Here is a 24,558-nt window from a genome sequence, read left to right on the forward strand (position 1 = left end):
TGGAACGTGGAGCGGATTTTTAAAATGTTGGACTGTCGGCCTTCTCTCTTGCTCCAATTTCGCTCTGGTACCGCTCAGCCATGAGCTCTGGGCACACTCTGCCCAGCATTTTTCTTTTAATTAGGCATATTCTGTTGTATTTATTTAGTCTACCCCACCACTAATGCGCAGAGATTTTAATATGAGTCGACCAAGAAATAGGTCACACAGCCTGTGTAGTTGATAGCAAGACAACGAATTAGCCCAGCACCGGAGAAGTTTAGAATTTGATATAGGCTATTGCGGGAAAAAAGTACATGTTTGTCTAAGTTTGTAACAGTGCTAAAGTTGTCTATCAACTGTAAAATGTGAGCGCAACGGAGCCAGTTACAACGGAAGTATGTGATCATCAATAGATTAGAGAAAAAGCAAGTTGTTTTTTAACACAGCGGCCGCATATCATCAGGTAGGTGATTGTTTAAAAGCCTACAACATGCTGAAATGTTAAAGCTTCTTACTATAGCCTACTTCAAAACCAAATAACAGTACAAAGTCATAAAAGTAGATGGGGCGTTTGTTAAATTATCTTTTTAAACAAAACATGAAACAAGTTTTATTTTTCTTGTGAGTGCTGAGCGATTTTTAGCGCAGCGAGGAAAGGATGTTGCACAAAGACCACTCAGTCGGATTTCAACTCTGCTCAGATACTCTGGCACCGATGGACCGATCGAGGCAATTACCACTCCCCCTGCCACGGCCACCACCTAAGCCCCTATTTGATCCAGAAAAAAACCTGTACAACTAAATAAGAATGCCCTACAATGTTAGGCATACGCTTAAGTCATATAACAGCTTGACTTCCCTGCTATATCCAGTAGTCAAAAGTCACCAAGATTGTACGCACTTGGGCTAATGTGTGATACACACAGACACCACTATTTGGGCCCTGGGCCCAGTTGCATGAAACATCTTAAGTGTTTCCCTTAATGATTCATCAGAAAGGAATCATTTTCCTTTACCTGAGAGAAATGTTTAATGGCGTTGCAAAAAGCCCCTTAAACATGTTCCTTAGTTAAGTCGTTTTACGGTAGTTTGAAGACGTACGGCAGAAAGAGTATTTGTTTACCATGGAGACACCCTAATTCACTGACTGAAGGTCTCATCCAACAATTTATATTTCTATATTCAAGACAGGAGAAGCAAATTGTTTCCGATGATAATAAAACAGCTTTCTTTAAGTTACTTTTTTCTCAACTTGTTTCTATTACTTTCTAGCACATCAAGCTAGCTTTCACAGAGTAGCTAGCTTTGACGCCAATATTGTCCATCTTTCATTATTAGCTATGTACTGTAGCTAGGTGGTAGAACCAGGGCAGAGGATAGGAATATTCACCTCCACAAAAATGCTGTTTAGATGGACACACTTAACTGTTTTACTTAATTTAAGCAAAAATATCCCCTTAATATGTTTTGTACAATTGCTTTAAATTGAAGGAAATGTTTTAAGGGAAAAGATAAGATAAAAATGTACTTAAGATGATTTATGCAACCGTGCCCTGACATTACCAGGAATAATTGGGTATTTTTTATAGCCTATAACTTAAGGGCCGGTAAGGCCATTTTATTTATTTTTTATTCCTGGTCAGGTCATGTAGTCAACTCCCCCTGAAGGTGTCTGCATGCTTCCCAGCTGAAACTGTTCAGAAGAGTTTGTTCATATATTATGACGACATTTTGTGATGTTTTTGTTCGTTTGGACTTTTTCGGCTGTTCGGGCATACAACATTTTTTCTAGAGGGATGCTGAAGTTCAAAACCAAAATCTACACCCCTTTGTGGGTGATTGGTCAACAGTAGGTATTCTTCAAGAAAGGTACCCAAATGTTTCAGTCTCCCTTGCTATCCTTCCTCCCTATCTCTGCTGATGTGGAGTCAGTGGAGTGTCCCTGGCGTACACGCCTGGCGGAGGTCAGTGCGTTACAAGGGTTAGAGAAGTTAGCCAGTCGACTTGGCTGCATTATTCAGCAGTGGGGGCTAGGCCACACAAGAGGGATCTAGCAGCTAGTAGCTGTACATGTACAGTGGGGGGAAAAAGTATTTAATCCCCTGCTGATTTTGTACATTTGCCCACTTACAAAGAAATGATCAGTCTATAATTTTAATAGTAGGTTTATTTGAACAGTGAGAGACAGAATAACAACAAAAAAATCCAGAAAAACGCATGTCAAAAATGTTATAAAAGGATTTGCATTTTAATGAGGGAAATAAGTATTTGACCCCTCTGCAAAACATGACTTAGTCCTTGGTGGCAAAACCCTTGTTGGCAATCACAGAGGTCAGACGTTTCTTGTAGTTGGCCACCAGGTTTGCACACATCTCAGGGGGGATTTTGTCCCACTCCTCTTTGCAGATCTTCTCCAAGTCATTAAGGTTTCGAGGCTGACGTTTGGCAACTCGAACCTTCAGCTCCCTCCACAGATTTTCTATGGGATTAAGGTCTGGAGACTGGCTAGGCCACTCCAGGACCTTAATGTGCTTCTTCTTGAGCCACTCCTTTGTTGCCTTGGCCGTATGTTTTGGGTCATTGTCATGCTGGAATACCCATCCACGACCCATTTTCAATGCCCTGGCTGAGGGAAGGAGGTTTTCACCCAAGATTTGACAGTACATGGCCCCGTCCATCGTCCCTTTGATGCGGTGAAGTTGTTCTGTCTTTTTTACAGGTAACAAGCTGCGGTTAGGAGCACTCCCTTTAAGAGTGTGCTCCTAATCTCAGCTCGTTACCTGTATAAAAGACACCTGGGATCCAGAAATCTTTCTGATTGAGAGGGGATCAAATACTTATTTCCCTCATTAAAATGCAAATCAATTTATAACATTTCTGACATGCGTTTTTCTGGATTTTTTGTTGTTGTTATTCTGTCTCTCACTGTTCAAATAAACCTACCATTAAAATTATAGACTGATCCTTTCTTTGTCAGTGGGCAAACGTACAAAATCAGCAGGGGATCAAATACTTTTTCCCCCCACTGTATGCACATACTGCGAATAGGGAGGGCCAGGAAAGTGGCTGGCTTTCAACATTGTTAATGCAGGGGAAGCAAGGTGAGGGGGAAAAAGTAAAATATAGCGTGTGTAGAGAGAGAGAGAGAAATAGATGGAAAGAAATGAAATAAAGAAAGAAGGCAGGCAGTGTGGAGAAGGAATATGGAATATATACTGTAGAAAGAGAGAGACAGAGATGGAGAGAGAAGGAGAAAGAAAGATTGAGGTAGGCCAGAGAGAGAGGGATCAAGAAAGAGAGACTGAGATGAAAGGAAAGAAAGAAAGAGAGTGAGAGTGACATAGACAGAGAGAAGGTTGAGATAATGTAACAGCATTGGCACTTGAGGTTACATTGTGAGAGTTAATTATGGTGACCCTGTGAAGAGGGTTATAGAGTAGAGTCTTGTGCTGCCACGCTACTGTTAAGTGGAGAAAAAAATAATGAAGAAACAGAAGTACTTAAGATTTATTTTGTGACAATACTTTGTTTGCATTGTGGAGCATTTCCTTTGTCTAATGTTGAAGTCTCGCTGTCTTTTGTCAGAACCATAAACTGGTATAGCAGTATTTTTACTGCTCTAATTACATTGGTAACCAGTTTATAATAGCAATAAGGCACCTCTGGGATTTGTGATATATGGCCAATATACCACGGCTAAGGGCTGTGTCCTAAGAACAGCCCTTTGCCGTGGTATATTGGCCATATACCACACCTCCTTGGGCCTTATTGCTTAATTGTAAGTCTACAGAGAGCGTGTCACGTCTCCATAATAAGCAATGAGTTTTGACAGTGCTCAATGAAAGAACATACCCTATAATGGAAAGACCAGAACATAGCAAAAAGGTGCTACTTCTAACACCAGTCAGTTCTGAATTGAAGGCAATTACCTTTGCCAAATAAGTGTAAGATGGAGGACATTTTCACGTGTTTCTGTTTGCGTCACTCCAGCCTTTTGATGGAGTGTGTGTAATTTAGTATGGTTTTTTTTAGAGCAGAAGTGAGTGGAGGAGAGTGGGCACTCTGTGATTTCTGACAGTGTTTGTGCAGTGAAAACATGAGACACTGTACTGCTGCAGGATAGTGAGACACCATCCCAGAGAGAGCACCAGGCACTGCCACTTCAGAGCCCCCACACACACAAGCATGCACACACCCAGAGCCATATATTTAATATATGGCTCTGCACCCACCTATTCGGTCTTAAAGCAATGAGCTGAAATACACATGAGAGACTCTCGCACTACAAAATACCGACTGCCACTCACTTTCAAACAGCAGAGAGTCTTGCACAACCTGACAACAGACCTTCAACACAGTGACATTTAGCAATGCAGACACATTCCCTTATACACTAACATCTAGAGACATTAAACTCTCTTTCTCTATCTGTCTCTCTCTCGGTCTCGCTATCACTCTCCACCCCCCCACCTCACCATTCCTTCCTCCATCCCCTCCTGCCCCTCTCCATCACCTACTCTCTCCATGCCCTTCCCTGTGTGGATGGGGGACAGACAGTCTGCTACTAAACAGCAGGGCTGTTGTTTGTGTGTGTGTGTGTGTGTGTGTGTGTGTGTGTGTGTGTGTGTGTGTGTGTGTGTGTGTGTGTGTGTGTGTGTGTGTGTGCATTTGTGGCCTGTTCTGCTCTGTGATACAGCAACGAGGTTTATCCGAGTGTAACACCCACTGGCTCCTCGGCTTGCCGGGGTTACTGTTACTGAGCTGCTGCTGGTGGAAGAGCACACAGCATCACAGCATTGTCCCAGAGCCCTAACCTTTGCTAGGCTACCAGAGCCATGCTAACACAACATGCTCCCAGAGCCATGCTAACACAACATGCTCCCAGAGCCATGCTAATGTAACCAGTGTGAAATGGCTAGCTAGTTAGCGGGGTGCGCGCTAATAGCGTTTCAATCGGTGATGTCACTCGCTCTGAGACCTTGAAGTAGTTGTTCCCATTGCTCTGCAAGGGCTGCGTCTTTTGTGGAGCGAAGGGTAATGATGCTTCGTGGGAGGCAGCTGTTGATGTGTGCATGCTAACACAATAGAGCCATGCTGACACAATATGCTCCCAGAGCATTCTAACACAATTTGCTCCCAAAGCCATGCTAAAACAATATGCTCCCAGAGCCATGCTAACACAATGTGCTCCCAGAGCCATGCTAACACAATATGCTCCCAAAGCCATGCTAACACAATGTGCTCCCAGAGCCATGCTAACACAATGTGCTCCCAGAGCCATGCTAACATAGTCTGCTCCCAGAGCCATGCTAACACAATATGTCAACATCTGCTCCAGCAGATCCCCTTTCACCGGCCACAGACAGGATGGACGCCATAGAGGGCAGGATGTGGGAGGTCATAGTGAGACAGAGGGGTGTGCAGAGGGGGTTCTTTGGGGTTCCAGATGGGATCCCAGAAGGAGCACAAAGTCACGACTGCAGCTGGCCTCCGGTGTGTGTGACCCTCAGGCTTTATGTGAGTGAGGTGTGCCTGTCTTATCTCCCCTGAGAGAGGGCAGATAATGTTACCTCAATCACTAAGAGGGTTGGATCTGGACGGACACGGACGGACACACACGCGCAGTTGCACACACACGACAGACACACACACACTGATGGAGACATGAAACTGACACGGGGTGATAATGACTGAGACGCAATGTAATATATACACAGGGGAAATGAGAGGGATAAACTCTATAGGAAGTTGTAAACAGAGGATGGGGTGATGGGCCATGTTTGCTAGCATGTTCTTGCATTTACAGTGTTTGTCTATGGCTTAGGTTTTATGAGTCAGTATTTATGAGCCAGTGCATGCACTGTTTCTGCACAGAAATGGGGTTGTGTGGTTGTATGTTTACAGTAGTTGTAGGTGAAAGTGTGTGTGTGTGGGGGGGGGGATGTATGTGAAAATGTGTGTGTGCGTGTGTGTGTGCGTGTGTGTGCGCTTGTGTGTGTATACACGTGTGTTTGTGTGCCAACAGGGGGAGAGGGGAGCGTGGGCGGCACCCACGGAATGCTGATTCAAACAGGGCTGGACAAACGGCTGCACACAAACCCAGTGCGTGTCGCTGGCTGCCTGTGGGAATGTCAAACACAATGGTGTTCTGTGGAGCTGTGGTGAGAGCTCCCTGCCAGGTATTAGTTCACATGTGAGCCTCACAGATAGGCTTACACACTCACAGGCTAGCGCACACAGTGTCACACACGTAGGAGAATGCTCGCACACGTAAACACACACACACACTCTCCTTCTCTTGTTGAAGTTGTATCTTCACTGATGGGTGAAACAAGCACAGTCTTTGTGCCTCTCAAATCCATTATAAAGACATAGAAACGATCACGATCACGACAAGTCACTACTCTTGGTTAAAAACCGCCGCCAGTGTACATTATTCATCACTCTCCCTGGCATTGTCTAATTTCTAGGACTCAATAATTGTGTTAAACACAAAGACCCCTGGAGTCCTCGCAATACTCTCGAATCGTTCGAAAATTCCCTCAAATTCATCAATTACAGAGTGTGCTAATCTCATTGAGATTTGAATGAATGGGGAGGCCTCATCATAATTTATCCAATTAGGTAATTGACTTCTCTGGATTAGGGGGGAAGAAAGAAAGGGAAAGCCCCACAGTGTGCTGCCGAGTGGCAGCCTGGTTACTCTAAAGCCAACCTATTGTCCTGACTTAGCTGGAGAGACAGATTCAAGGCCTATGCCATGGTCACCAATCGTTGTCCTGGAAAGCTACGTGGTGTGCAGGCTTTTGTTCCAGCCCAGCACTAAAAACAATTGAGCTAATTAACCTTGAGGAGTCGAATCAGGTATGTTACAGCGGAGCTGAAAAAAAAACAACCTGCATAACCCCCTATTGCAGCTGTCCAGGACCAGGGTTGGTCACTGTTAGTGAACACTATTACCATCTCCAACCCATCATCCCCCTCTATTTGGTCCCACTCTCTTCCTGCTCCCTGTTCCACCAGATAAAGCACGGGGCTCAAACTTGACATAAAATGGAGAAAAAGGTAAATGGAAGCTAAAGGATAATCAGTCATCCACAAAACAAGAAATGGGGAGATTAAAAGTGAGCGAGGAGGGGATAAATAAATATATTACTGTGAGCAGAAAAATGGGGAGAATTAGAGATATATAGAGAGGGAGAGAGCTGGAGAGTGGAAAGAGAGAGAGAAAGAGGAAGAGAGAAAAGAGAGACGGAGAGAAAGAGAGTAATTGAGAGCAATTGAAAGAGAAATGACAGAGGCCTATATCAGAAAATAGGCCTATATCAGAAAATAAGAGAAAAATAAAGACAGAGAAAGAGAGGTAGCGAGAGAGAGAGAGCATGACGTGGATGCAGCGACTAACTGAGCTGAGAGAGCGAGCAGCGGCCCAGATTATGCAGGAGCCAGGCGCTTTATCAGGTGACCTTTAAATTGAAGCCGCGAAGCGGCTGGAGGCCCAGGGGCCGCCGTCTTTGCTCTGATTGGCTGGCCGGCCCTGGACCTGCTGACAATAGAAATGATCAGAGGCAGCGCATATCCAGAGGGGAAATTCCATTAATATATATATTTCTATATTTCCCACTGTCTTTCTTAAACATGGGGGAAGAGGGAAAAGTCATTATGTGCTGTGAAGCATGCTGAGTGAGAGGGAGGGAGGGAAGGAGAGAGGGAAGGAAGGAGGTTGCCATTACCTGGCAGTTGCCTATCTCTCTCTCTCTCTCTCTCTCACTCTCTCTCTTCCTCCCTCATTCCCTCTCACAGGGGGCCTGTGATTTAAAAGCAGAGGGGTGGCAGGTTGTGATTGCCTGATAGATATCTCCCAGTGGTGAGGGGTACTCGGGGACACTGCTGTTGATGAGGTGTGTGTGTTCTGGGAAAGGGAGGCTTGTTGTCTGTACCGATGAGGAGCTCTGTGTCTGGTGTGTCTGTGAAGGATGATTGATTACAGAGGGCCAGGGGTGCAGTGTATGTGTGTGTCGTGTGTCTGTGCGTGTACCTGCCACCTAATATGCCACTATGTACACAGGGAATGCATGGTGCATCCATTTATAACAGCAGCTAGAGACGGTAATTCAATCAAATAATATTTATGAACAGGGACCCACATGAACTTACTTCAACATTATTGTGGGGACAATAGCATTGGTTGGAGCTCAATGTAAAAATCTCGCCCTACCATCATATCTAAGCCAATATGGCATAAATGTTAATGAAAATGATTCGCAAATCAACTGGATTGTCATGAGCTGTCAGGCCGCTACCGAGAACCACATACCAGATTGTTAAAAGGGTCGTTAGCAATTGATTTTTTTAGAGTATTTTTTTGTGCCCACCAAGATCATATTCTAGACGTTGGATTAAAACGAGACTATGGCGTCCATGTATAATTTATCGCTGTAACGTGTCCTTTTCTGTCTATTAAGAACCAACTTTTTGTAGCATTTCTATCAAAGCGAACATACATTTTTTGGGGGCATATATGTACATAGGTAGGGGTAAAGTGATTAGGAAACAGGATAGATAATAAGCAGTAGCAGCAGCGAATGTGATGAGTTAAAAGAGTTGGTGCAAAGGGGGGTCAATGCAGATAGTCCGGGTAGCTAATTGGCTAAATATTTAGCAGTATTATGGCTTGGGGGTAGAAGCTGTTCAGGGTCCTGTTGGATCCAAACTTGGTGGACTGGTACCGATTGCTGTGTAATAGCAGAGAGAACAGTCTATGACTTGGGTGGTTGGAGTCTTTGACAATTCTTAGGGCAGTTGACATACCAAGCGGTGATACAGCCAGTCAAGATGCTCTCAATGGTGCAGCTGTGTTGGTGTGTGTGGACCATGGTAATTCCTTAGTGATGTGGACACAGAGGAACTTGAAGGTCTCGACCCGCTCCAATACAGCCCTGACGATGTGGATGGGGACAAGCTCGGCACTCCGTTTCCTGTAGTCCACGATCAGCTCCTTTGTCTTGCTGACGTTGAGGGAAAGGATGTTGTCCTGGCACAACACTGCCAGGTAACTGACCTCCCCCCTATAGGCTGTCTCATCGTCGTCGGTGATAAGACCTACTTGTCGTCAGCAAACGTGATGATGGTGTTGGAGTCGTGTGCGACCACACAGTTGTGGCTTAACAGGGAGTACAGGAGGGGACTAAGCACGCACCCCTGAGGGGCCACCGTGTTGAGGGTTAGCGTGGCGGATGTGTTGTTGCCTAACCTTACCACCTGGGGGCGGCCTGTCAGTAAGTCCAGGATCTAATTGCAGATGGCGGTCCTAAGCTTATAGATGAGCTTGGAGGGCACTATGGTGTTGAACGCTGAGCTGTAGTCAATGAACAACATTAAATGGCCAAATGTATGTTGACACATGCTTGTCAAAACATCTCATTCTAAAATAATGGGTATTAATATGGCATTGGTCCCCCCTTTGCTGCTATAACAGCCTCCAATCTTCTGGGAAGGCGTTCCACTAGATGTTGGAACATTGCCGCGGGGACTTGCTTCCATTCAGCCACAAAAGCATTAGTGAAGTTGGGCAATGATGTTGGGCGATTAAGCCTGGCTCGCAGTCGGCATTCCAAAGGTGTTCAATGGGGTTGAGGTCTGGGCTCTGTGCAGGCCAGTCAAGTTCTTCCACACCGATCTCGACAAACCATTTCTGTACAGACCTCACTTTGTGCAGGGGGGCATTGTCATGCTGAAACAGGAAAGGGCCTTCCCCAAACTGTTGCCACAAAGTTGGAAGAACAGATTACTCTAGAATGTCATTGTATGCTGTAGCGTTAAGATTTCCCATCACTGGAACTAAGGGGCCTAGCCTGAACCATTAAAAACAGCCCCAGACCATTATTTCTCCTCCACCAAACTTTACAGTTGGCACTATGCATTCGGGCAGGTAGCGTTCTCCTGGCATCCGCAAAAGCCAGATTCACCCATCGGACTGCCAGATTGTGAAGCGTGATTCATCACTCCAGAGAACGCATTTCCACTGCTCCAGAGTCCAATGGCGGTGAGCTTGACACCACTCCAGCCGACACTTGGAATTGATGGTGATCTTAGGCTTGCGTGTGGCTGCTCGGCTATGGAAATCCATTTCATGAAGCTCTCGACAAACAGTTACTGTGATGAAGTTGCTTCCAGAAGTAATTTGAGTGAGTGAGTGTTGCAACCGAGGACAGATGATTTTTACACACTACGAGCTTCAGCACTCGACGGTCCCATTCTGTGAGCTTTTGTGGCCTACCACTTCGCGGTGGAGCCGTAGTTGCTCCTAGATGTTTCCACTTCACAATAACAACACTTACAGTTGACCGGGGCAGCTCTGACATGTATTCCAAAATAAATAAGGAAATACAGTCAGGCACCATATTACTACAAGACAAAACATATTTCTCAATCAAGCATGATAGTCTTGTAAGTATAAAAGCAAAGTTTGCTTTCATGTAATAATAATGTTTGAAAAGGTAATGGAATGGGATTATTGTGGTGTGTGAAGAATGCAATACTTTAACTTGTATGCGGTACAAATCACATTATTGTGGGGGCACCTCCTTTAAGAGTATGAATTAGGCTGTTAGAGAAGGTTTGAATCCTAAGCAACCTGCATACACATTGTTTGAAGTACAATAGACCACAGGGTTCTCCCCAAAGAAGCCAACCTTTGGAATGGCTGCACCGTTGCGTAAAAAAAAAAGTTGTATCATTTATTTACTTTATTTGTTAAAATTTAAGGCTAGGGACCACACCTAAATTGAATATTTTGGGCTCTAGATTGCAGAAATGGCAGTTACAGGTGTTTATAAAAAATCTCTACATCCAAAGGTCACTGCCCCTCTCCTAATGAAACCCAAAGTGGGTAGTACTGTAACATGATACACTATATCTCAGCTAACCCGTTCAGGGCGCTAGACCGTAACAAGGCTCAAGATTCAAGGGATGGTTATTTCATGTTCATGAATGTTGCATTTTACCTAATGAAACCCACAGCGGATGGTAACTGTAGCAAGTTTACGAGGTTACGGATGCATTCGTAAATTGCCTCCAGTGTCAGTGTGCTCTGGGTCGTTCGTAAATTCAGAGAGTTTAGCACTTGGACGCTCTGACCAAGGAGAAAGGTTGATCCAAGCGTTCTGACCTCACAACGGCAGTCAAGCACGCAAACTAACTGGTTCAACATGGCTAGCTTGCCATGTTGAACCATAATTCCAGACACAGATAAGAGAACACCTCACTCTGACTATTTTACTCACCCCAGCAGAGTTGGTTAGGCTTTTTTCATGTTATCTAGAGCGTTAGTGACTGTAACTGTGCTGCTGGCAACAATGAAAGGATTTTTTTTGCCGACGTTTACGTTCACCGTTCAAATTCAACAGGTGTTGCGCATTCGTAAATGCATCGGTTATTCTGCGCACAATACTCACACTTACATACGCATGTGCATCTAGCTCCACACCATCTGTTGGAACACACCCACTCACCCCCACATACACACATACACACCCACCCCCGTTCAGCTGAACCTGTCCCCTGGCTGCTGCTGCGGACAGGAGGCGTGTCACGGGGTCAGCTCTTAACTGCTACATCTCAGAGTGGTGGTGTAACAGAGCCATCAGAGCCTCCCAGGCTTGGGCCGCCCACCCCGGAGAGGAAGACTGAGTCGCCGCCCACCTGGCAAAAACCACCATCGCCCTCAGCCTGCCTGGCCGGCTGGCTGGGAGAAGACAGAGAGCCAGACAGGTAGACAAAGAAAGAGAGGAAGGGGGGTTGGGACGCAGAAGAGAGAAAGTGGGTGGGTGTGTGTGTGTGTGCGTGCTTGTGTGAGCGTGCATGCGTGCTTGTGTCTGAGGCTTGTCAGGGGTGTTATCGTCGCTGGCCACATTCCACAGCGGAAGATAAAGGAGGGCAAATTAACTAGATCACAGGGAGGGTGTCAGTGACAAATGGGGGACGAGGGACCAACACCTCGGCGATAAGAGGAGAAAATAGTCATAACAGCTGAGTGAAAAACACACAGCCTAGCCCACAAGAAACTTTGCCAGGATTGAGCACCAAGATGCAGCACCAAGATGCAATTTCGCTGTTGTTGATCCATCGTTAGCATGATAGCATCTGTTGTCTGGCCTTTTAGATCATAATGAATAAGATCATATAGACAGAACAACCTGATCCTAGATCAGCACTCCTACTCTTAGACGTTTTGTGAATACAGATTTCCACTGGGCAAAAGATGGTTGAATCAAGATTGAATCATTTCAACCCCAAAAAACAATGTGATGACGTTGAATCGATGTGGAAAACGGATTGTATTTGCAAAAAGTCATCAACATCGGGGCATTTCATATTTTTTCACTTAAATCCAATGACATGGTAACATTTGCATCTAGCAAAGATGAAGGAATTGTCCGTAGCGCTCCGAGACAGGATTGTGTCGAGGCATAGATATGGGGAAGGGACCAAAACATTTCTGCAGTATTCAAGGTCCCCAAGAACACAGTGGCCTCCATCATTCTTAAATAGAAGAAGTTGGGAACCACCAAGACTCTTCCTAGAGCTGGCTGCCCGACCAAAATGAGCAATCGGGGGAGAAGGGCCATGGTCAGGGAGGTGACCAAGAACCCGATGGTCACTGACAGAGCTCCAGAGTTCCTCTGTGGAGATGGAGAACCTTCCAGAAGGACAACCATCTCTGCAGCACTCCACTTATCAGGACCTTATGGTTGAGTGGCCAGACGGAAGCCACTCCTCAGTAAAAGGCACATGACAGCTCACTTGGAGTTTGCCAAAAGGCACCGAAAGGACTCTCAATCATTAGAAACAAGATTATCTGTTCTGATGAAACCAAGATTGAACTATTTGGCCTGAACGCTAATCGTCAAGTCTGGAGGAAACCTGGCATCATGCCTACGGTGAAGCATGGTGGTGGCAGTATCATGCTGTGGGGATGTTTTTCAGCAGCAGGGACTAGAAGACTAGTTAGGCTCAATGGAAAGATGAACAGAGCAAAGTACATAGAGATCCTTGATGAAAGCCTGGTCCAGAGCAATCAGGACCTCAGACTGGGACAAAGGTTCTCCTTCCAACAGGACAACAACCTTAAGCACACAGCCAAGATAATGCAGGAATGGCTTCGGGACAAGTCTCTGAATGTCCTTGAGTGGCCCAGCCAGAGCCAGAACATCTCTGGAGAGACCTGATAATAGCTGTGCAGCGACGCTCCCCATCCAACCTGACAGAGCTTGAGAGGATCTGCAGAGAAGAATGGGAGAAACTCCCCAAATACAGGTGTGCCAAGCTTGTTGCGTCATACTGAAGAAGACTCGAGGCTGTAATCGCTGCAAAAGGTGCTTCAACAGAGGACTGAGTAAAGGGTCTAAATACTTATGTGAAAGTCATATTTCAGTTTTTTACTTTTTATACATTTGCAAAAAATTCGAAAAACCTGTTTTTGCTTTGTCATTATGGGGTATTGGGTGTATATTGATGAGGGAAAAAACTATTTAATCCATTTGAGAATAAGGTTGTAAGGAAACAAAATGTGGAAAAAGTCAAGGGGTTAGAATACTTTCCGAATGCACTGTAATTCAAAACTAGACTTTGAACTGGAGTCTGTGTCTGTGGGTTGGGATGGATAGAAATTGTAAAATGCCTGGTGTAGCTGCTGAAGAAGAATCTATGGAGGCTCACTTAGATTGGCTCGCTTATCAGTGACAGGAAGTGTTGGTGCTGCTATTTCTGACATCGGTGTGGCTGATAGATCGAGGTGCCTGGAGAATCTGTGTAAAGCTTCCCACACCTGCACTAAATGACGTGTCGGAGGGAGGAGCTATGCCAGGGTTCCCACCTGTGATTGGCCCTTGACCTCATCACCTGATCACTTCATCAAAGTTGGACCGAAAATATGCCACTTTAAAAGAAGCTCTCACTTGAAAAGAAGCTTCAAGGGTTGGCACTTCAAAGAAGTCAAATCTCTTCAACTTTACTGAACAAAAATATAAACGCAACAGTTTCAAAGATTTTACTGAGTTTACTGAGTTACAGTTTAGGAAATTAAAATAAATTGATTAGGCCCTAATCTATGGATTTCACATGACTGGGAATACAGATATGCATCTGTCGGTCACAGATATCTTAAAGAAAAAATGGGTAACACAATGGGCCTCAGGATCTCATCACAGTATTTCTGTGCATTCAAATTGCCATTGATAAAATGCAATTGTGTTCATTATCCGTGGCTTATGCCTGCCCATACCATAACCCCACCGCCACCATAGGGCACTCTGTTCACAACGGTGACATCAGCAAACCGCTCGTCCTCACAACACCATATTCGTGGTCTTTGGTTGTGAGGCCAGTTGGACGTATTGCCAAATTCTCTAAAGCGAAGTTGGAGGCGGCTTATGGTAGAGAAATGAAAATGACATTCTCTGTCAACAGTTCTGATGGACATTTCTGCAGTCAGGATTCCAATTGCATGCTCCCTCAAAATTTGTGACAAAATTTCACATTTTAGAATAGCCTTTTATTATCCCCAGCACAAGGTGCAACCGTGTAATGATCATTCTGTTTAATCATCTTTTTGATATGCCACACCTGTCAGGTGGATGGATTATTTTGGCAAAGGATAAATGGTCACTAACAGGGATGTAAACAAATTTGTGCACAGCATTTGAGAGAAATAAGCTTTTTGTGTGTATAGAACATTTCTGGGATCTTTCATTTCAGCTCATGAAACATGGGACCAACACTTTACATGTTGTGTTTATATTTTTGTTCAGTGTAGATAGAAGTTTGTAAATAGCTAACAGAGTTTTCCGACCATAGATATAAAATCCACCCATTATGGACTCATTGACCTGAATAGGGATGCCCATTCTAGTAATTATATTTCTAACTCTCTCTCTTGAAAGAACTCTACAGTGATTTCAGAAAGTATCCAAATACCCCTTGACTTTTTCAACATTTTGTTGTGTTACAGCCTGAATTCAAAATTGATAAAAACAAATTTTAACTGCCCATCTACAGACAATACCCCATTATAATAAAGTGAAAACATGTTTTTAGAAATGTTAATACAGAATTAAATACAGAAATATTTATTCTACAACGGGTTGGTCAAAACAAGCATTGTGATTGGTTGCGAGGCGTTCAAAGCCACACTAAAAAACTGTTTAGCGCGAGTAAGCCTATGACACAAAAATGGCCATCTTGATTTCTGTTAAACCTGAGAAGTTCCTGTGCATCCAGTGTCCCATCAGCCCAGCCAGGCAATTCATTAACTTGATCTCCACTATAAAAAGCATCAAGACAATATTCCTCCTTGCTTCTAGCCTACCATTTGGTTTGCAACAACAGGGGTTTGGAAAAAGGTTGTGTCTGTCTGTAGACATTTGCAACATTGTTTCAATATTTAAATTCGATTTCTACTGTCCTATTGAGAATGAATCAGCATCATTTGTATGGATATATACAAAGGAATGTCAATAGAAAAAGAGGTCAAACGACATGAAATGCAGAAAGTTTGCTGTCTTACCAGCTGCGTTAGCTGTGTAGTTGCCTAGCTCCTCTGAACAGTGTCCTGACGAGAGAGCACATTTTCTATGCCAGGTCGAAATCGCACATCATTGGCTCATTGCTATGGATGTATCCAAAACAGCGTTAACAAATGCAAATGCAGCTACAGTGGTTCGTCCTTTAAAAGTTGGAGCTTAATGCGGCGCAGCTTGCATGGTGACGCAGAATTCTATGGCACGTTATTTAAGTGTGAACCACTGGTACCATTAATGCAAGTTAGTGTTAGTTTGACCACCAGAGGGCATCTTTGAGAAGCATTTGACAGCCTTCAATAGTGGCTGTACTAGAGAATGTAGGCACGAGGGAGACCGGGGTTCAATTCCCGATGGGGAGGAGGGAGTGGGCTGTCCTTGTAAATAAGAATTTGTTCTCAACTGATTCCATGTGTGTTATTTCATAGATGTGATGTCTTCACTATTATTCTACAATATAGAAAACCCTGGAATGAGTAGGTGTGTCCAAACTTTTGACTGGTACTTGATTAATTAATTTGATTCATATTATGGGGTTTCTATTCCAAGAAAAATGAAAAACCCTCTGGGTTTCCATTAGGATGGAATGAAAATCTGTCGCTGTCTAACGTGAAGGTCGGGAGTAAAGTACTGGGCTATTTAACTAAAGAATCCCTGTGTCATGCAGGCACACAGGAGACCAGGGTTCAATTCCCCGATGGGGAGGAAGGAGTAGGTTGTCCCTGTAAATTAAGAATTTGTTCTTAACTGACTTGCCTAGTTAAATAAAGGTTACACTAAGAGCATAACATTTCTACACCCTAATTTTCAATTTAATCATCACTCATGTTAAACATGATTATTGCACACATAGTGAGTCCATGCAACTTATTATGTGACTTGTTAATCCAATTTTTACTCTTGAACTTATTTAGGTTTGCCATAAAAGTGATTGAACACTTACTGACTCCAGACATTTCAGCTTTTAAAACATTTTGAAAAAAATGATTCCGCATTGACATTATGGGGTATTGTGCGTAGGCCAGTGACAAAACAATCTCAATTTAATCCATTTGAAATTCAGGCTGTAACACAACAAAGTGTTGAAAAAGTTAAGGGGTGCCAATACTTTCTGAAGGCACTGTAAACAACTGCTGTTCCTGAAAAGAGAGGAATTTGCTGGATGACGGACTACATTGCTCTCTCATAAGGAATGTTTGTTGCATCCCATTAGGGATGAGATTCATCACAGCAAGCAAACAAGAGAGCCGTGCAAATTGCATCTGTGATTTTCTGCACTATCTGAAACCCCGTCATCAGACACACACACACACACACACACACACACACACACACACACACACACACACACACACACACACACACACACACACACACACACACACACACACACACACCAACAGAGCTGATTCAGAAAACAAAGTGCTGCATCAAGTATTATAATGCATCATCTCCGCCATAATAACTCATCATTGTTAACTTCCCTTTGAAACATTACAGTGTCAGCTGCAATGGCTGCTTGCAGCAAGTCAAACACAAGCCTAGTTATATTGCGTATCTGAGAATGGAGACATGCATAAATTCCTTCTTTATATAGCATCCGGTCCACTCTCACAGCCACAGGCCAAGACCATGCACATTCCCAAGAGTGAGATAGGGTGACCTGGTAGTCAAAGGACACCTAAAGACCCCAACGGGGCTGCCCAGGGAGATGCCAGGGAGGACTTAGGCCTACCTCAACCCAAACCCAAAGCTCTGTCTTTTGAAGTGTATGGACAGGGACCGGGAGGAAGGGCAGAGAGGGACATGGAAACAGAGCTCTGCTGTGTTAGATAGCTGGGGGGACCACACAAAGAGGAGACTTGTGGCCGGGGGGCTGGCAGCCCTAATAAAGGGGACAGTGTGGTGAGACACTGAGAGAGGAGTCAGAGACAGAATGTTGGCGGTGGCACTCTCTCGCCTCTTGCCCACCACCACCACAGCAGCCAACAGCTGCACATGGGGGACACAAGATGTCCTTTCATGGAGCCATTGGCGTACTCTCCCCACACCCAAACGTCCCCCCTCGCCCTTTCCCTTACCCTATCCCACCCACCGTCGCTCTGTCGAGACTCCAGCTGTGGACACTGGGCTCTGTTGTGGCTGGCTGGGGAGATGAGCGAGGGGGGAGGGGATGCTACTGCTGGAATGGGGGGTTAGGCCCAGTAGTAGTGAGTTATGGTGTGGGAGTGTTGTGGGAAAGAGGTTACCAGTCAACCACAGACTGAAGTCTTTTGTGTTTTGTGTTCTGTAGAATCTGTGCAATGCGTTTGATTAATGTAGCTTCTATCTTGTGGATCGTTGCATTTTTGTTCAGAATGATTGAATTATGTGCGTGACAAAGCAAGCCGAAGGTGGGAAACACATTAGATAATGGATAGACTTTGATGAATAAAAAATAAAACTATGCCGCATAAAGGAAAGACTTGAATAGATGACAGTGAACTTGAAACATCAAAGTACAAACTGCAAAGTAATAGGCTTAAGTAGTGCATAGAGAGTGATTCATACATTTCCAATTCAGACCTTTGAGTATTGAGATAGTGATAGGGGTTCATGAAAAGATGACTGTACCATTGCATCAAACTTCATAGAAGTAGCCCAGTGAGCACCTTAAAAGGTATTTTCAACATCCTTTCAACCAAAAATAACTATTTTCAACATCTTTTCAATGTCTTGTGCTCATCGTGAGGCTTGTTAATGTGTACAGTGTTCAGTACATCAACAACAATATTCTAACGCAGTGGTCACCAACACTGGTCCGGTAGGAAGCGCTACAGGGTGTGTATACAACCCATCAAGTGCTCATCACCACCTTGACAGGTTATGCACTTGTTTTTCTAATAGAGTGGAAGCAATCTCCAGTGTTGATCTGGTAAAATCCTCATACAGTACCATTTGGGACGCTGCCTGGATTCCCTAAAACGGAGGCCTATGACAAGCGTTAATGGGTTGCCAGCAAGCCTGGAATTTCGAGATTCTAGGGGCAAGACCATGTGGACTTCAAGAGGTGCCCAATCTGCCAGGGCACGAAGACCATCTGCTAGGGCACCAAGGCCTTTATCAAAATAGCCAATTAAATTCATTTGAAAACCAAAAAACACTAGCTATTCTGTTAAGAGAAACATAAGTGTATGTAAATGTAAATAAATTATTTGACAGTCATATGTAGGTGATACAGTATCTGCGTATTGGCTAATAGCCTCACATGTCCACACCAATGCTAACGTGAGGGAGAAAACAGAAAATGTAGCCAAACTTTAAATTACATATATCTAGGCTTAACGCAAGCATTCCGCTACACCCGCAATAACATATGCTAAACACGTGTATGTGACCAATAAAATTTTAATTGAATTGAACGCCAGTAATGTTTGACAAATATAATGTAGGATAGTTAATATTAACATCTAAAGGCTTGATTCTGTTGACATACTTCAGGTACTGTTCGTTAGGAGAAAGGCCAGTGCCAGTTGTGCACCGCCACATTATACGCCTTGCAATCTGAGTGGAGGCAGTCAACATTTTGAAACTGTTTAACCACAAATGTCATTGTTTAAAACCTGGATGTTTTTTTGTCATTTCATGGGTGTAACATGTGCGCTGAGAGTTGGAAAGCTAGTATTTAAATAAATAAATGCAACTAAATACAAAACAAGACACACAAACAACGCACAGACTTGACACTGGAACAGAAACAATGACGCCTGGGGAAGGAACCAAAGGGAGTGACATATATAGGGCAGGTAATCAAGGAGGCGATGGAGTCCAGGTGAATGTCGTTATGCGCTGATGCGCGTAAAGATGGTGACAGTTGTGCACCATAACGAGCAGCCTGGTGACCTAGAGGCTGGAGAGGGAGCACACGTGACAATGGGGCATGTCTTACCAGGTTTCGAAGTAGATTAGCCAAACTCCAAACATTGGAATGTCGAAGGAATTATTTTATAAACACCCCTCAACTTTTTCGACATTTGGTTGTGCTACAGCCTGAATTTAAAATGGATTAAATTGAGATTTGTTGTCACTGGCCTACACAAAATGCCATTGAAACCAGTAGGCTATTTCTCTCATGTTCTATTGGTTTTCAAATAATTTTCTTTCATTGTCCAGCAGCCGTTGTCCAGCACAATTCTAGTCATATTAGCAACACATGCAACAGTAGTTACATCTTTGTCACGTCCTGACCATAGTAAGATGTTATTTTCTATGGTAGAGTAGGTCAGGGCGTGACAGGGATTGTTTTTCTATGTTTGTATTTCTATGTTCATGTTCTAGTTTTGTATTTCTATGTTGGTTTTGTTTGGGATGATCTCCAATTAGAGGCAGCTGGTTCTCGTAGTCTCTAATTGGAGATCATACTTAAGTAGGGGTTTTTTCCCACCTGGGTTTGTGGGAGATTAGTTTTGAGTAGTGTCTGTTTCACCTTTCTTTATTTATGTATTGCATAGTTTCACAGTATAAATAAAATGTGGAACGACACACGCTGCACTTTGGTCCGCTCATTCCTACGACAACCGTGACAATCTTTAGATCTTCTCTCTTTCTACATTTCTAAAGGATATTTGAATCTCTATCAAATGAAACCGCTCACAATTGCAGTGGGCTTTTGAGAATGGTGTTTTCCAGCTAATTGCATTTTGGAACATTTGCGTGTATAACCTACTGCGCATATAATGTGAAGAAGCAATAGTTTATCAACATTTTAAGCTAAACGTTCTGATCTGTTGCATCAGCCTCATTGCTTTTAAATGTTTGTTTGATGTACAGTGGTTGTACGAATTTCAATCTATTGTCTCACGGTCCCAGAGTCTAGTTCGAATATTTCTTTCTGGCACAGAACGACAAGCTGACCAATAGAATATAGATGCCTCGGAATTCGATAAGAATCCTGATGTGTCTGTCTTCACTTGTACTTCGTAGCTGTGACCCGATCAAGTGACGGGAATTGGCATATAAGGAATTGAGATATCTGATAGAGCCATGTGAATGAGAGGTGTCTTCGGGAACATGGCGAGTGGCAGCCGGGAGAAGGGAATTATAATTATTATGTTCAGCCCAAGGGCATAATGGCCACCATGGCCGCAAGGCTTTTTTTTTTATGGGGCATTACGGCCACACAAGGGGGCATCCACGACCATGGTCGTGGATGCCACCGGGAAATTCGAGGCCTGGTTGCCAGTGTGTGTGCACTGGCCCCCTGTTAGAGGTCAGACCCCAGCAGCCAGCCAGCGGGCTGGGCAGGGAGCAGGAGGAGCAGGGACCAGCCGAGCCAGGTGATAGGGGGCTGGGGATGGAATAATGAATGCCAGACCAGACCAGAACAGACCGAGGCAGCAGCCAACCCAGGCAGCAGGGCAGCTATCAGGCAGAGATAAACTATTCCTAGTGGGGCTCGCCAGCCCAACCGCTGCGCCCGAAATACACCCGCTCCAAAACGGTTTAGGGATTGATTTGACAGCTAATTTACAGAGGAGATTTGCATAAGGCCCCAGTGCTAATAAGACACCATTTTCTATCCTCCCTTTTGTCTTTCTTTCTATCTTTTTCTCCCCGTCTCTCCTTTTTTTTCTCTCCTCCCCTGATGCTAAAATGGCAATGAGATAATGTAACCAAATTAAAGAGACAAGAGATTCAAATTGGATATTGATTAATAGACTAAAGCCCTGTGTTCAGGCCCTGTTTAAGCCCTGTGTTTAAGTGATTGATTCACAATGCCAATCTTCTTTCACATTCCACTGACGCCGGTGAATGACTGGCGTTTTGGGGATTGTCTGAGTCGAGCTGGCTGTCTGTCTCTCACCGTCCGGCTGTGAATGGGGCCGTGTCGACGCTTTGAGGCTTGACAGCGCCACACAAAGAGCCATGCCTATCGAATGCCAATCTGGAGACGCTGTGTGTCACGTAGGATAGGGGTGGAGGCTTGGGGATCAGAAGGACGTTGGTTGTCCTCTAGTCTAAAGCCAATACATTGATGGGAAAAGGAAAAGTGATGCATCTAGTTAGATGAAAGGGGATGAGCACGACTCAAGTTCAACCTTGATGGGATATGGGACATTCAGGGGATGTATGGACAAAAATAAGCTTTTATAGCGAGTAATAGTGAGCACACAGACGTGCATGCACACAAAAAAAAAACTGTCCATTAACATGTTAATAGTGACAGCTCTCTAACATCAAGCCTTTGATTCCTGGAAATGGACGGGAGCCGGAGCTCGTCCATAAACAAATCAATATACTTTGAAGAGATTCTTCCAAGTAGCCACCCTTTGCCTTGATGACACATTTGTTTAACACTTTTTTGGTTACTACATGATTCCATATGTGTTATTTCATAGTTTTGATGTCTTCACTATTATTCTACAATGTAGAAAATAGTAAAAATAAAGAAAAACCCTCGAATGAGTGGGTGTGTCCAAACTTTTGAATGGTACTGTATATATTTACAAATATATATGGGGGATTGGAAACGATGTAGACAATTACATTGATGGAACCTACAATCTATCTGCAATAGTAAAGCTGATCTACCCCCTAAAAAATTAAAAAATATAAATTAAAGATACCACATCCGCCATTCAAACTGTCCTTTCACCATATAGCCTAGTAAACATGAACAGTATCGCTGTGGCCATCAGTCAAAGACATATGCTACATACTGTACTGTACATACTGTACTGACTCTGCGCTTTCGCGATAGTAAGCTAGCACTCGCAAACATACCGTAGCATCCGTAGCACAACACCAGCAACCTCACCAAGTGGTTCAGCATTTTTGGTGATGGCGTAATGGCTTAGGTAGCGTAGCTGTTGCAGGGTCGCGTGTTTAAATCCCGCTCGGAATACCCCTCAAATTCACCACAATACACATACTGCCAGACACACAGTATAGGCTAGATCTATAATGTAAGTGACTCACTGTTCATGTTCTTGAAGATGTTGAGGATGGGCAGGATCTGTCTGTAGTAGGGTACCAGGGCCTCTCCCACCATTTCTCCAGACACCACCAGGTGCTGCAGCACCTTCAGCGTGGTGCAGATCACTTGCCTGTTTCGTGTATTCAAGGCATCTGTGAGACAGAGAGGAAGGCCACCAAAGAAATAGAATGTTATTATTGTTATGGGTACACTCAATATGGCCGCCATTGACTCATAACCATACATTGATTTACATGGTTATGGGCACCATAGAAATAGAATGAGTTCATTATCATAGTTATTGGTACATTCAATATGGCCGCCGTCCACCCAGATCTATACATTGATTTGAATGGCGATGGCTAAACTAGTGATTCTATTTCTATGGAGTGCACACAGGATAGAGGTCAGGGGTTACAGGTCTGGGAGAGGGGGTTGTGTGTGTGTGTGTGTGTGTGTGCTTGTTTTCATAGAGGCGTTCCCTAGGGAGGTGTGTGATTGAGAATTAACAATTCAGCCCCCCTATTGTGAGCATTTAGCACATTTAGCAGAAAAGACAGAATGAGGTCACGTGGCATTCACACTACCTCCACTGAAATCAATGGTTTTTGGTGCCAGCCTTTGACTTGAAATGACTGGCTGCAATCAGAGATTTCAAAAGGCACCACAGAGACAGGAAGGAATAAGTGAGAGACAATCACGGGCAATTTGGCCGACAGCTGCACTTAACTCCATCTCCCACTGTGTGGGTGTTAGTGGGCAAATGGGTGGGAAGAGAGGTGTGTGTGGCACTTCTCAGGTGACTCCTTACATATGTTTTCCTCCTTTTGAACAATCCCTTAATCTTGGACTCTAACAAACCAATAGACTTCCACAGAACCCTGCTGTTGTGTACCTGTTGTTGTTTTTCTGGCTCATTACAATAAGCTTTAAAGGTCCAATGCAGCAATTCTTATCCATATCAAATCATTTCTGGGTAACAATTAAGTAAGTACCTTACTGTGATTGTTCTCAATAAAAATGGTCAACAAGAAAAAAAATGCTTCTTAGCAAAGAGCAATTTCTCATGCAAGAATGTAGCTATTATTCCAACCTCATTAGGGATGTGCATCTTTCCCTTTCAAGAGGATTTGATAGGTATCTTGATACATGGGTTATGATATGATGCAGGAACGATACGTTTTATTTGAAACGATCTGATGCGATTCGTTTCGATGCGATACGATTCGATGCACTAACATAAGTTGCATAAGCAAATTCATTTTCCATTCTTAAAATCGCTTGCTGGTGGAGCTCAAAAGCTGGACCTCTCTGAGCTGGATCTGTCTGAGGCGACTGTGTGTGTGTGTGTGTGTGTGTGTGTGTGTGTGTGTGTGTGTGTGTGTGTGTGTGTGTGTGTGTGTGTGTGTGTGTGTGTCTGTGTGTTTATGTATGTGTTGAATACTATGTATGTGTGCATTTCTATGGTGTATACTATGTAGGCACCTGATCTGAGCAATAAGGGAGACTAGGCATCTACCACCTACCACAAAGTGGAATGCTTTTTGTCCCCCCACTTTGGTTCTGAAATATACATCACCCACTAATTAACTTGTCATTGTTGCAGATTCAGTTTTTTGAGATAGTAATGTATCAATATTTATCGTTTACAAATTAGAGATGACATAGCCAAGTATACACTGACTGACCAGGTGAATCCAGGTGAAAGCTATGATCCCTTATTGATGTCACCTGTTAAATCCACTTCAATCTGTGTAGATGAAGGGGAGGAGACAGGTTAAAGAAGGATTTTTAAGTCTTGAGACAATTGACACATGGATTGTATATGTGTACCATTCAGAGGGTAAACGGGCAAGACAAAATATTTAAGTGCCCTTGAACGGGGTATGGTAGTAGGTGCCAGGCACCTTGACACAACTGTGGGAAGCATTAGAGTCAACATGGGACAGCATCCCTGTGGAACGCTTTCGACACCTTGAAGAGTCCATGCCCAGACAAATTGAGGCTGTTCCGAGGGCAAATAAGGGTGCAACTCATTATTAG

General features: G+C 43.9%; 1 protein-coding gene across 1 annotated transcript in view; it reads right to left on the bottom strand.

Moving 5' to 3' along the window:
• Positions 1 to 24,558, bottom strand: part of pacrg (parkin coregulated) — a 275,762-nt gene that overhangs the window by 114,940 nt on the left and 136,264 nt on the right. The window contains exon 4 of the mRNA NM_001141061.1: positions 22,518 to 22,667. Coding sequence (NP_001134533.1) covers positions 22,518 to 22,667 — 150 coding nt within the window. The remainder of the gene's footprint in view (positions 1 to 22,517; positions 22,668 to 24,558) is intronic.

The sequence above is a fragment of the Salmo salar genome, chromosome 09 (genome assembly GCF_965601325.2).
Source record: "Salmo salar chromosome 09, fSalSal1, whole genome shotgun sequence".
Taxonomy (NCBI): Eukaryota; Metazoa; Chordata; class Actinopteri; order Salmoniformes; family Salmonidae; genus Salmo; species Salmo salar.